The sequence below is a fragment of the Cupressus sempervirens genome, chromosome 4, assembly GCF_028749045.1.
Source record: "Cupressus sempervirens isolate cs-2001-9-10 chromosome 4, ASM2874904v1, whole genome shotgun sequence".
Classification (NCBI taxonomy): Eukaryota; Viridiplantae; Streptophyta; class Pinopsida; order Cupressales; family Cupressaceae; genus Cupressus; species Cupressus sempervirens.
In genome coordinates this window covers 704,498,476-704,513,688 of record NC_143121.1, presented here as the reverse complement: position 1 = coordinate 704,513,688, position 15,213 = coordinate 704,498,476, and the positions used below count along the sequence as shown (strand labels likewise).

The 15,213-nt window shown below is 35.4% G+C and overlaps 1 protein-coding gene across 1 annotated transcript in view; it reads right to left on the bottom strand.

Annotated features, from left to right (window-relative positions):
* Positions 1–678: 678 nt before the first annotated feature.
* The window catches only part of LOC149563206 (voltage-dependent chloride channel 1, chloroplastic-like), a 41,978-nt gene continuing 27,443 nt past the window's right edge, over positions 679–15,213 (bottom strand). Inside the window, exons 4-5 of the mRNA XM_089828088.1 lie at positions 1,912–2,008; positions 679–1,304 (exon numbers count right to left, since the gene is read on the bottom strand). Of these exons, the coding sequence (XP_089684214.1) occupies positions 720–1,304; positions 1,912–2,008 (682 nt within the window). The 3' untranslated portion in view covers positions 679–719. The remainder of the gene's footprint in view (positions 1,305–1,911; positions 2,009–15,213) is intronic.

The window sequence follows — 15,213 nt, the reverse complement described above, 5'->3', positions numbered from 1 at the left end:
GTGAAAATAGGGTGGGGCTAGGTTTGGCCCCACCAACTTAGGAGAAATCTTTACCACATGATATAATAGAAAGCTAGGACTCCAACCTAATTCTTGCTTTAAAATAATCAACATTTAAGTTATTGATGGAAGGAAATAATACAACCTTACAGATGGGTGAGGTAATGCAAGTAATGTCTACATCTATTTTGTTTTTCTTTGGCCACTTCATCCCATGTGAAAGGCTACAATGTGATAAGTTGTTGTTTGGGAGGAGGCAGCGGTTGAGGCTCTACAACTGCAACTACACTACACTGGCACTGGCTATTCAAATAACTCATTTTCCCATGGCCATTAGAACTCATTCTTAGTTGAATGATACTCCACCTTTGTTGGAAATATAGGATAGGCTAGGTTACTAAGAGGGGGTGGTGGTGGGGTGAATCAAGAACTAATAAAACTTAAATTTATTACACCAAATAATCCTTCATTTATATTCTAATCTAATTGTATGCATGAAAGGATAAAAGAATTAAAACATTCATAATAGATTGACACAAGATATGTGAAATGACCCTAGCTATAAAGGTCACTAAATCCCAACAATGTACTGTGGCAATTCGTCAAATAACCCCGACCAAAATACTAAACTTCATGGGTTTGACATTTCGTCAAACAATTAGCAATCGAGCTCTGATACCAACATACTGGAAGTAATCAAGGATAATTTGCAGGCATTTTTATATTCTGAGATTTTCCTCCCTGTTAGTGTTTCCCCTTACAATACCATTTGAACCAAGCTTTTCTGCGAATAGCTTTCCTTCCTTTGAATGCAAACGTTTATCAATTAATTTCTGGATCTGGATCATTTCCTTAATGTTGTCGGAAGCCAAGGAACATATTTGGTCCAATGCAAGCATAGGGAAAGGCTCCTCAATTAGTACTCCAACTTCTTCGATGCAGAACAGCGATGCTGCACTAATGAATGTAGCTGGTACAATTATCCACTCACATTGGTCCCAAAGGATAATGGGAAGAGTGAGATGCCAGAGGACTAAAAATCTTGATGTCAGACGAGTATAAGATAGTGGAATTGGTGTTTCAATGAGACTTTGGCAAACAACAATACTCTCATTGAATTTAGATAGATGTGAATCAAAATTATTGGGTTCATGATCATTCAAGTGCAGTTGCCTCAAACATTCGGACATGAACTGAATGATACAAAGGGGTGGACGCTGCGAACTGAGTACAACAAAAATGTCATTTTCTGGAAGGAAGCTTTCTAAATCACATCGGATATCTGATCCATAAATAACGTGGCACTGAAACTCGAGCTATATCTGAAACGTTGTCAGCAACCTTTCACCCTTAAATCGGATTCAGATTATATAGTGACTGACTCAGAATGGGGAAGTCAATGCTTCCGCTTATTAGTGTCAGTGATAGATGGAAGAACTGGTCTGCGGATTTCACAGTTTGCCCTTGACTAGCTCCTTCATTTCCTCACACTGCGATCTCCTGCAAATTCACACCTTCTCCTGACGTGGCAGAGCATAGATTGGATCGGCAATGATCTGATAATCGTCTTTTCCTTTAATTCGTGATATATGTTTGAAACTGCCGCTTGAATTGAAGGCTATTCGACCTAAGTCCAGGTTACGATAGTAGCATACTGCGGGGGGTTCTTGAGCGGTGATCCGACCTTAGGCCCGTTCTAGTTTGCTACTGGCCGGGATCAAGAAACGCAGGGGCAAATGGAGTCGTGGTCTCTGCAACTATTCCACATGCAACTTCTTATTAATCAACTTCGCTGTGATTAATGGTCTTCAATCCGAGTTTGACGCAAATGAGTTTCCCCTGTGGTGTGCGCTGGAGGGAAGCGTATCAACTCGCGATCTGCCCTTGCATGTTTGCCTAATTCAAGTTTACTCGTGTGCTTGTTAAGTCTTCCGCAAAATACACCTTCTTGTCCTGTTGTTCCGCTTCAAAGCCTGCACGGTACTGTTGTAGGATTTTCTCCCGGTAGCTAAACTTGCATATAATTCAGACCCTAGTGGTTCCAGCTGGCTCCTGTGATCTTGCTCTAGGGATGATGCGTCCCAATTATTGCTGATGGAAATATATACACTTCCAGCCGTCGCTAACAAGGATGGATCTTCTTCCTTAATCTTGGCTGACAAAGAACAAAGCAATTCTATACTGCAGCTATCTCTATCCTACAAATAATTCACACAATGTTCCTCCCACGTTGGCCCTTGGCCACAGATTCTGCCTCGATGAAATGACTGAATGTCACCTCCAATCTGCAATAATTCGGATGATATTTCACACCCTCAAAATTGCGTACCGATTGAGAGTTATCGTTCTCAATGGCCAACTGTGACAATTGTAGAAACCCTAGGTTCCACAATGCACCTGTGATTGAATCACAATCTGAAAACAAGAGAGATAACACAACTGCCTGATTCGAATGGAGCCCCGGGGTGCCTATTTATTCTTTTCTCTCCACCCTCTCCAGAGACTTCTAGAACCTTTTTGATCTTATCCCTCTAGTGACTTTATTAAATATTTTCCAAGTCACTTTATTAAATACAAGGTCATCTTTTAATATTTATTTATTTAATTAAAATAACTAATTAGTCGTCCTTGGACAACCATTAATTAAATTAATTAAATCGAACTGTCACCAAAAATTTTGGGGACATGACAATATGGTGACCCAGAAACCTTCCAAATAGAAAGTAAACTAGGGTTGGGGATAATACCCACAAGCTTTAGTACTGCAGTACAAAGTTGGTTGATTAAGGCTTACAATTGATCACTTTTGATGATCTGCTTTATTAGAAGCAATAAGGACTGCTAGGTCCACCTTGTTAAAGGATTTACAAAACATACATTGAAGTATGCACTTGGTAAAGAGATTTTCAAAAGACTGTTAAGTCTACCTTGTGAAAGGATTTAACTATTCCACCTATTAGGATGAACTAGTGGCTGATCTTTGATCTACAACTCTGATTTGTTGGTTGAGATTCCTTTGAAATGTAATGATCATCTTGTTGTGATAGATAAATCTTTGTCATCCCTTAGACTGCTTGTAGCCTTCTTAATTTGCACTTTTGTTGATATGGTTGCTTTCTATTCACATTCTCATATTTGGATGTGATATAATACACTACATATATATCAATCCAAACTACGATTCATCAAAGTCAACTAAAATACAAGTTTCACCAAAATACACAAAGTTGGCTCAATCGTTGGCACTCTAGTTCTGAAGAAAAACTTGGTGAGGTTCTGATACTTGGCAACCATTGTCAACACTTGGCATCATCACGATCTCGGTAGATGTAGAAGCTTAGTTCATACTAATCACTTCCAAGTAGTCTAAACTCGGTCAACACTAATGACTCGTTGAATACTGTGAAACTTAGCAAATAAACTGAATCACTTGGTTGACATTGCATGACTCGATCAACACTAACACTACAAGTTTGGTATAAACCAAATCACTTGGTTGACGCTACTTGGCTTGTTCAACACTAGATTCACATCACTAACACTACGAACTCAATAGACACTAGAGACCATGGTTGGCATTGTGCAACTTAGTTAATACTATGAAGCTCAGTTTGCACTGTTACTTATCAACTCGGTAGATACTACTTAGTGTGAACTAAATACTAATTCTGGAACTCGGTAGCAACTGTAGAAATCAGTAGAATCTAGATTACTCAATTGACACTGTAAACTACAAGATAAGCGTGGTAGCTACTAACCATTTGACTAAGTGTGAGTCACTAATAAACAAACTTGACCATAATGTCAACAATCTCCCCCTTTTGACATTAGTGAAAAAAAACACTTATCAATCAAAACTGAATTCTTAAAATTTCAAGTCCAAAACATTATTTAGTCTCCATCCTATGTCTTCAACTCAGTAACATACTCTATTTTTGAGATTTTCAAAATTGCTTTTGTAAAGAATGTTTTCTGATTATTTTTACTTGTATATGTATAATATTATGTTGCTCCCCCTACATATATACACATATTATACTTTTCTCACTATATGCATATATCTTCTATCTTATTTTTATTTTCTTCCTTTTATATATCACAATATATCACATCTTCCCCCCCTTTTTGACGTAAATTCCAAAGGTTTATGCTACATGGTGATGCCAAAATGTGACAAGAAGTTAGAATGTACCTTCAAAATAAATGCCATTGTCTTGTCCCAATTATCCTATAACACCTTGCTTGAATGAAGTGCAATTTGTACTTTGGTCGATAACTCCATCGTGTGATCAGCTATAGAGAATTTATTCTCATGGATGAGAGTTTTGGCATGTGCAATGTGTTTCTACAATGCATCCATGTTTGGGAGAATCATGCCTTAGATGTCTACAAGTATGGCCCTAATCTTGGCTTCTTCCCTTAATAATTATGCTTACAAATTAGTCAAAAATATGATTATTGAATAGTGAGCAGAACTGTAGCTCGAGTCAAGTGACAACTCGTGTGCACTTACCTTTAAGTTTTCTTATATCTTAGATAGTTTATCTTTGATTCCCTAGGTGAAGATAGATGTATCACACAAATTGATGAATAATGAACTAACATTATTTGAAGAGGTTTCTAATGAGATAAGAATAGTAGACAATTCTACTTGATTTATTACAACTTTCAGTGCAACTTACTCTAATACTTTGTTCTCAAATTTCATCTATGCTATCTATAGCAACTTTTCTTGTCCATTCAGATCATCATTGAATTTCTAGACAACTTCTGCTAACTGAACAAAAATAGGTTCTATACTATCAATCCCAGTGATTAGTGCATCTAGAAGTATGTGTTGGAAATATTCAAGATATGATAAGTTACTGAGAGGGGAGGGGTGAATCAGTAACTTTAAAACTTTCCTTTAAATTTACCATGCATCCATCTATACTACTGTATACATTAGTACTAAAAGGTAAAACATTCATCACACAAAAGAACACAATATTTTGGTGACCCAGAAACCTTCCAAATAGAAAGTAAAATTGGGGTGGGGATGATACCCACAAAACTTCAATACTACAGCATAAAGTTGGCATGTTAAGGCTTACATTGACCACTTCTAGTGATTTGCCTTGTTAGGAGCACAAGGGACTGCTAGGTCCACCTTGCTAAAGGATTTACAAACATACAATGAAGTATGCACTCGATTAAGAGATCTATACAAAGACTGTTAAGTCTACCTTGTTAAAGGATTTAGAAAATTGATTCACCTGTTAAGATGAAGTAGTGGATCTACTTACAACTGATTGTTGATAAGATCCTTTATGCACTGATCACCTTATGTGATAGATATAACTTTTATGCCTTTGTATTGACCTTGTTGTATTTTGTTGATAATCTTTTGCATATACTTCTTAAAATTACTTCACATTAGTTCGTTATTGCTTCATACATATGCTATCTTACAATACACCTTACATATATACCTTTCAAATTTACAAAATTGCAAGGTCGACCAAAATACAAGTGAATAGATACATTACAAAGTTGGCCCAACAGTAAATAACTCAGGTTCACTAAACTAACTCGGTGACCTTCTGATACACAACGTCCACTACATTACTCGACATCATCATGTACTTGGTAGAAGTGAAGGCTCGGTCCATACTAATCACTCGAAGTAGTTTTGAACTCAGTAACCACTGGTGACTCGGTAGATGTAGTGTCACTCGATAGATACTGCACACTAAGTTTACCTTGCTTCACTCGGTAAACACTGCTTCTTCCAATGCTTAGTTTACACTGAATCTCCATGACACAAACTTATTGCTTGATAGACACTATGGAGCACGATAGATACTGAGAAGCTTAGTAGACACTGCTGGTCTTCTCATTGCCTGTATTTACTTGGTAGCTTCAGGAATGCTCGGTGTAAATTGCTTAACTACTAAGCTTACAAGGTAACCACTGAATGCTCAGTATAAACTGTAGACTGAGTGATGAGCTTGGTAAGCATTCATAATTGAATAAGTGTTGTCAGTAATGAAAAATACAACATAATGCCAACAATATGTTCTTTACATCTTCAAGCACTTGGTTTTCTCTTTTTTTTTCTTCTCTAAGCTTTTGTTGCTTAGCTTTCTTTTGCAATAGTTCACCTATGATGTTCATTTGATTAGGATTTAGATTAGATATATCCCAATTCAGGATAAATATATCCTTATCAAGATCAATGTCTTCTTTTGTACCCTTGTTTTTTCTTGAAACTTTAGTACTTGGCTAAGGTTTTCTCTCAACTATCTTTGTACTTACTATTTGCATATTTGGAATTGTAACAACAATAGAAATAGAAGCACTAGCAACAAAAGAAGATATTGCACTAACAGTAGAAATACCTAGTTGCTATGTAGCCAAATCTAATAATGGAGGAAGCACTAGTTGCTCGATAGATGAAGTGTTGATCACTTTAGGCAATATGGTACTCAACTGAATAGGTGCAGAGACTGGTTGGGTGCATGGTGTTGCAATGGTTGCCATAACCAACTTGTCATAAGCTTTCTCTGAGCTTGATGCCATTAAAGCTTTTCTTGGAGAGTGAGGAAATGAGACCATCATTGTTGCTGCAATCTTCTCTGGGTTGGTTTCCTCAATACTCTAAATCTCAGCGAGATTCTCCTCTGTAGTTTCCTATTCTTACTCCTCATTATCTAGATTTATATCATTTTTTTCTATATTTTCTTAATCATTATAGTCATTTTCTTCCTTGTCATCTTCATCTTCTATGCCACTAACATGAACAACAAAATCACCTAGTTGATGAAGTTTGTAAATATTCTTCCATGTAGTTGTGGTTGTCATCACCACATGTTCAATGTCATTTACCAATATCATGCATGTGTTGAATTTTAGAGTGAGATTTTTCTCATTTTTATTCATGGATTCTTTCACTTCTTTGTCATTAAGACTCGGCATGAGATGCCTTAGAGTCTGTTAAAATATATCTTTTATAGTTTTCTTAGCATTTTCCCATCTTGGCTTGATTACTTGTATAGGCTCATTGGGAATTTGTTGTACAAGTTGATCAGGTCAATATTTCCATTCACCTAGTTTTGACATTATCATGTCTTCAACTTGGTTCTTCTCATCTACATTTCAAGTCTCATATTTGAGAGATTTAAAGTTTTCCATTCCAACTCCTCCATTAATTTCCTTTAATTTTTCCTGAAATGTAGGTTGAGGTTTCTTGAAAATAATTTCCTGTGCATCTTCCTTGCCTAATTTCAATTTATTTCTTGATCTGGATGCTCTTCTTATGAATACTACAGTAGATAACTTGGTGGGTTGGGTAATAATGACCTTATCCTTCTTCCTTATAGGTTGATCTTCTTTAGACTTTGTTTCTTCTGCTTCATCTTCTGCATCATCTTCTTCCACATCATCTCCTTTTCCTTCTATCAATAGGAGATTAGAACTTGCTTGCCTTATCTTTGTTATCCTCTTCTATCCTTTATTGATTGCTTGAGCAAGCTTGATTTTGATTTCTATTCTAGCTTTGGGTTCATAAAAAGTACCAAAATAGATGGCTTTGGGATCCATGAGTTCATTCAAAAGTGCCTCAATGATATCCTTAGTGTCATCAATGTTAACCTCGTAGCTTAGATGCTTAACGCACACCACTCTAGGTTTGGTTGCTTGAATATACACTTTGTCCCAGTCTACCATAAAACAAACATCATCCTTGTAATCTTCTACAAGTTTCTTAAGAATTATATATGCTATTCATCTTTTCCTTGAATGAATCAAAGTAATTTTCCATGATACTGATAAAGTTCCTACCCATCTATGCTATATATTCATTAATTTGATATAGTATAGGTACATCTTTTCTCCATACGACTGAACCTTTTTGACGAGAAAAACTTTTGCACAAAGAAGAATAAACAAGTCAAGAGTGAACCACACTTATGCAGATTATTCTTTGAAGTTCTAATGCTCTCCATGTTCTTGTTGAATTGATTTAGCATTAGCTCAGCAAGATCGAAAGACATGTTCTTCACTACCTTGAGAGCCAGATCAACTGCCTCACATGACATGCTATTGAGACAACTGGAGCTATAGATCTTATGAGCTATCACATGAATTCAAAATTTCAGCTCCATGCTAGTCACATTTCTGATCTTCATACTTATTCCATCCCACTCAGTAAGAGTTTTGCTTTCTAGTTCTACCCGACTTAGGATTTTGGTAGTCTTTTCTTTGGTTAACATTGGGAGCCCTATGATTCGATGAATTATTTTATTTTCTATTTGAATAGGCTGCTCCAACCATAGCTACCCATTGTGTACATGACTAAGAATAAATCTTATCCATTTTATCTAAAAGTCTCGGGGCATATGTGAAATGTGTGTTAAACCCTTGGTCCCCAAATGTTGATGCTTAGGTTTTAACACACCATTCAAACATAACTTTTTTAGAGTCTCATCCATCTCTAGGGTTCCAATTTCTTGTATTGAACAACAAAAATGTGAACAAATATCATTAACAAGTAATACCTTTGGTGGAATCTACAACTAAGCTCTAGTTGGGTCAAGTGCTTCTGCAATTGTTAGACTCAACTTGAAGTTTGGTGCCTTCCAATTGACTCCTCAAACCAACATCTCAAATCCTTTCTTGTTTTTTCTGCTGGAAGATGCCATGCTTCGTTGGTATGAAAACATGAAAATCTTCAATAACAAACACACAGATCTCTTGGAAGCATAGAAATCACCATTTGCAAATATCTCTTCTAAAATTCACGGTGATAAATGAATTTAATTTCCTTCCTTTTAACAAATTTTCATTTTTCAATTGCCATAAATGCTTGATAAGATCACTCATTTGGGTAACAGACTATCTTCCACTTAGTTCAACCTTAATGCTCAGTGTCCACACAATATTTTAGTGTATCCCAACCTTGCTCGGCAGGGCCTTGCAACCTGACCTAGCTCGGTAAGGTCTTGAGTTTTCTGCAATAACTTGATGATCCCTTTGCATCTTAAATGTTGATAAGGATCTTTCCTTCTAGTTGGTTGGAATTGATGTAAGATGTCTACTTTAGAATTTTAGTTCTAGTCATTCTTGTGGGAGATCAAGTTGAAATGCTTGAGTCACCCAATTCTTGAGTGACATTTGCTTCAAGACTCAGACTTGCATTTTCATAAGATTTTGGAATCCATTACTACCTCATCTACTTTTTGATATTTTCAGCTTTGGCTTTCCTTTCATCTTCCATCCTTCTAGTGTTCATGTAGTTCTTGGCAAGATGACCAAGTTTTGTACAAATAAAACATCTTCTAATGGTGTCTCTTGTCCTCATGTGACGTTTCACACAATTTGTTCCAATCTGCTCAAATTCTCCAAAGCAGTGGCATCTACACCATGTGTTATAGTCCCATCCAAATATAGCTTTCATAATCTATTTTGGTAGGTTCAATATCTTGGTTTTGCATTCAGAAGATTTGTGTCCATGCTTTTTGCACTTGTGACCTTTACCTTCAAATTTAGGTTTCTCTTTGCATTCACTTTCTTTATGACCATGTTTATTGCAATTGTAACACTTTCCATTGAATTTTTCTTTACCATTACTCCAAATTTTATTTGATGTATGACCTAACTTACCACAATGATTGCAAGTTAGCCTTAGATTATTTAGAGCTCCTTGCTTGGATGATTCACCTTCTTCTGTGCATCTTATTCCTACTTTTCCTTTCTGTCTATATTGACTTTGCTCATTTAATTGATTCATGTCTGCTTGAGATTTTATCATCCTCTCATTGGTTTTATTTTCAGTGTTTAGATCATTTTGCAGTCTTTCATTCTTTGATCTTAGATTCATGATTTCTTCATTTGCATTAGTGAGCTGATCATGAAGTCTACCTATTGAAGGAATAGATATTGAATTTCATTGTTCTTTTCTTCTATCTCTTCTTTGGCTTTGTTTTTATCTTCCATGACTTCACATAATCTTACTGACTAAATTTCTTGTCCTCTTTTCATCTTTCTAACTTCTTCTTGAAGATTGAAATTCTTTTCCAATTGGTCTTTGATTGCCTCATCAATTTCATCTAAATTTGTTTTTGGATATATATCTTCAATTCTTTCTTTAGTGTAGAGGTTGTCATTCATTTGTATTGCAAGATCTTTTCTTCTTTTTAAGGATTAAGAGAGTTGCTCCTTGCTTTCTTTAGTTTCCCAATAGCCAATTCCAAATCTAGATTTTCATTGTCAATAGCCTTACCTAGCATGTATACCTCCATTGCCTCTAATCTTTGCTCAAGTTGTTAAACTTCTTCTCTAAGAACCACAAAGCTCTGATACCAATTGTTAGAAATATATGATAAGCTAGGCTACTAAGATGGGAGGGGTGAATCAAGAACCAATAAAACTTAATCTTATTACACCAAATAATTCTTCATTTATATTTTGATCTAATTGCATGCATGAAAGACTAAAAGCATTAAAACATTTGTAACAGATTGACATAAGATATGGTGACCCAAAAACCTTGCAAATAGAAAGCAAAATTGGGTTGGGGATGATACCCACAAGCTTTAGTACTGCAGTATAAAATTGGTCAGTTAAGGCTTACAATTGATCACTTTGATGATCTTCCCTATTAGAAGTAAAAAAAAAATACTAGGTCCACCTTGTTAAATGATTTACAAAACATACAATGAAGTATAAAATCAATAAAGAGACTTTCAAAAGACTATTAAGTCTACCTTGTGAAAGGATTTAACCATTCCACATGTTAGGATAAACCAGTATCTGATCTCTAATCTACAACTATGATTTGTTGGTTGAGATTCCTTTGAAATGTAATGATCACCTTGTTGTGATAGATAAATCTTTGTCATCCCTTATACTACTTGTAGCCTTCTTAATTTTTATGTCTACTTATATGTTTTCTTTCTATTCACATTCTCATATTTGGATGTGATACAATATATTACATATATATCAATCCAAACTATAATTCATCAAAGTTAGCTATAATACAAGTTTCACCAAAATACATAAAGTCAGCTCAACTATTGTCACTCAGGTTCTAAAGACAAATTTGGCGAGGTTTTGATACTTGACAACCATTTTTAATACTCAACATTGTCATGCTCTTGATGGACATAGAAGCTTGTTTCATACTAATCACTTCCAAGTAGTCTAAACTCGGTCAACAATGGTGACTTGTGAGTATAGTGAAACTTAGCAAATAAATTGAATCACTTGGTTGACACTACATGGCTCAGTCAACACTAATACTATGAGCTTAGTATAAACTAAATCACTTGGTTGACTCTCCTTGGCTCGGTCAACACTAGATTCACATCACTAACACTACGAACTTGGTAGACACTAGAGATTATAGTTGATACTATACAACTCAGTTAATACTATGAATCTCGATTTGCACTATTACTTATCAACTTGGTAGATACTACTTGGTGTGAACTAAATACTAATTCTACAACTCGGTAGCAACTATACAACTCGGTAGTGTAGACACCTAAATCTAATTACACAAAAAGGTAATCGTATTTAGTCATCTCCTAGGATATTATTGATTAAATATTTATTATTTAATTAATTAAGCATCATCCCCTATTTAATTATTTAATTTAATTAACTATAGCCCTATTGCCCCACTTTTCACCCTGTAACCATTTTGCAAAAGTGGAAAATTTTGTGTCTTAGTTAAGCTTAGGCATGTTTGGGTCTAGTTTTAATTTCCCTTAGATGAAAAGAGTCTCCATCAGATTTTCCATCTTTCCCTTCTCTCACATTTCATGGTCGAGTGGTTTTCCTTGATGTTGTGAGTTTATATGTAGCTTAATACCTAATTTGATGGGGATTCTTGCAACATGCAAAGGTTATTCACAAAGCTGGGCTTTTTCATGTCTTATCATGTTTTCAATGAAAGAGGGAAGCTTGCGAAAAATTAAGCATCACCTTCTCCTCGGTGGGTTTTCAACACATGAAGGCAATTTTCTGCGAAGAGCAATAGATGATGTTTACGGGCCTATATAAGAAGATAATGAGCTATTTTATGGAAAATCCTTATTTTGATTACAATATTCTACCTTGGGAAACATTCCAGATTCATCACAATGCTCAGAATAATCTTAAGTGGAAAACTCAAAAATGACTTCTCCTCGGCGGGCTTTTGACCCATGAAGTTTATTTTTTGCCAAAAGCAATTGTAAAGGAAATAAACAAGGAAGTGGGCCCCTTTTCAACTTTCTTAGTCCTTTCAAGATTTTTCAAACCCACAAGAAATATTAACTAAAAGGATAAAGTTTAAAGGAAAGTCTAGGCAAAAAAATGGGAATCGTCTTCTCCTTGATGGGTTCTCAACCCATGAGGATGATTTTTTCATTCAAGAGAAAATCAACTTTATAACTGGATTGGGCCCACAAATTACACGCAAAACATCTTAAGATGATAATGGAAACAATCTATCATTGCAGGAAAGGTATTCTGAGTAGAATTCAATTGGGCAAATATTTCCTTACAGGGTACTCTGTTCATAATTCTTTGAAACTTAATGGGAAATGGAAAAGTAAGTATGAAAGAAAGGAAAGTTATTGTTGGGCCAATATAAATAGTGAAAAGACACTGAAATATCTATTAGAGCTCCCACATTTACTATTTCAATGAATTTATCCTTTAATTCATTCATGTGGTGCAAATCCTGAAGATCAACAGATGAATTGAGACTCCTATATAGATGGAAACATAATAGTTATTTAAACTACCACTTTTTCTTGAACTGTTATTCTGTTAGATTGCACAACACTTTCAAATAGTTTGTATTTGTGAATTCAATATCCCATTCTTCATCTAGATTCAAAATTCCAATTTGCTTCATCCTAAGACAGAATGGCAACTAGATTTGCAAGGTTTGATGGGCTAAATGGAATCAAGTCCAAATTATAGAATTTCATGGATACCTCACTCCATTTTTATGATATGCAATATTTCCAAAGGAGGCTAAAGTCAGAGCTGATTAATCCCATAACTAAGAAGCTCCAAGGAAGTAGACTAGTAGAGGCAGTTGGTTTCCCAGTGGCAGTCCAAGCTCCAGAATTGATTTATGAGTGCATAAATCACTACAATCCGGAGTACCAGTAATGAGAAATCCTACTGCTACTAAAGTTCAAGCCCTTATCTCTCAACTTCAAGAAGATAGGAACTTTGACCAAATTGGTAAAGACTGGACTGGGAAGCTCAAATTAGAGGGAGTCTCTATTATAGAACAAATTGGCAATGTTATCTTAAGATTAGAAACAGAGAAGGATAACATTTTAGCAAATAACAGTACTTTGGCTAGAGAAAGAGAAAAGAGCAATGATTGTATCTCTCTTCTGAAGATGATCATTCAAATGAAGGCAAGGAAGTTGTTCAAACAAAAATCTTGCCAAAGGGAGATGAACCTCTATTTGAATGGCTTCAAAACATGTAGTTCAAGTAAAAAATGATCCTATTAGTAGAAAAAGGACTTAAGGAAATAAAGGATAAAGTGAAGAAGACCCAAGACAAAGGATTTGAACTCATGAGGGGGCTACATATAGATTCACAGACTAGTGGCCAAGGGAAAGCACTCATTGGGATAAATGTCATAAAGGAGAATTTCTCCAAATTCTTAGATAGTCTAACTGATGTGTCTTCTAGTAATCAAGACAGAGTTGCGAAACTCCAAAAACTCTGCGAATGCATACATGTGGCCATGGAGGAATTTCCAAATCAATTGAATGTTGTGAAAGAATTGGCCAGGGAGCATTCTAAGTAGCTCTTGAGATACACCAACATGCATGTGCCTAGGCATGAAGAGCTAATCCCAATCATAGTTGTTGCTAAGGCCTATAGAACAAAAGTAGAAAAGGGGAAGAAGACAAAGTGATTCACATTCCACCCCCTTTTCACTTTCTTATGTAATTATTAGAATATGATTTTTTTTTTTCTTATCATTTGTCAGTCTTTAAGGAGATGAACCGATTGAACTTCTATTGTAACGGTCATCTCAGAATCCTATATGTATGAAATTGAAAGATTAATAAAAGGTCGACAAATTTTTGGTGTGAAGTACTTGATGTTGCAGAGTTAATTGAATGGTATTTTGTATCAATTATTTTAAGTTCCATTTCTATTAGTTGTTAGTTATATGTTTTATCTTTTGTCTAGATTGAAGTAAGGAAAGCATGAAGTTTCATTCCCTTGTTTTGAGGCAGCGAATAGATGTGATAGCAGTGTCATTGCACATTCAAAGAGGAATCCTTAAATATTTTCCCCCTTTAGTTAACTTCTTCTTCTCTATAGTTTAGATCCTAATTAATTCATTTTAGTATTAGTTGTTATGCTATTAAGCTTTGTGAGTTCATAAGATGTGTGGGTTCATAAACTTAATCAATTCCTTAGAAATCTTTTCTACCTAAGTTAGATCCTGTTTAGGTTTGGCTCAATTTTACCTCTTTTGTTATTAGGTCAAGAACACACCCCCATATTAATTTAGGAATAAAACATAATTCATTGCAAATCCTCCATAGGGAGCTGTACCTATCAATTCAGAGAAAAGCTCGTCTATCTATAAGTGACTTTTCAATTGTTTGTAATAAGATATCATTCATAATTTTGGCATTCAAGAGTCATAATAAAAAAAGAATAAATATGATTACCAACAGATTTTTGGTGACTCTACTGGGGATATGAATAGTTGCTTGACTAATAAGCCTATATCATGAGGAAAAATGGTACTACCTCATGAGAACATTTTTCCAGTGTTCCAACCTAACCTTGGTTTTCAAGATGACCAAGAAGATAATAATTTCACCCCTTAATAGATTTGTTTGGAGACATAGGAGGAATGCTAGCCAAGTATTGGAAGAGGAAGAAAGAAGAGCCAAAGCTTTAGAAAGAGTTGTTCAAAGGAGGGACATCCAAACAACAGAAAGACAATTGAGACGTGAACCTCAAAGAAAAAATTAACCTAGCACCCTAGAACAAACAAGGTTCCTCAAAAGTACCAAGGAACAAGATGTACAAGACCCTATTTTTGATAAACTTACAAAGCTTGTTTTTCCCATCCTAGACATTCTGAAATAGAAAGGTGAAAAGAAAAGCTGAAGTAGACCACCTTCCCCTATTAGGAATCAAAGTGCTTCAAATACTACATGCTAGGTATTGGCCCTATACAAA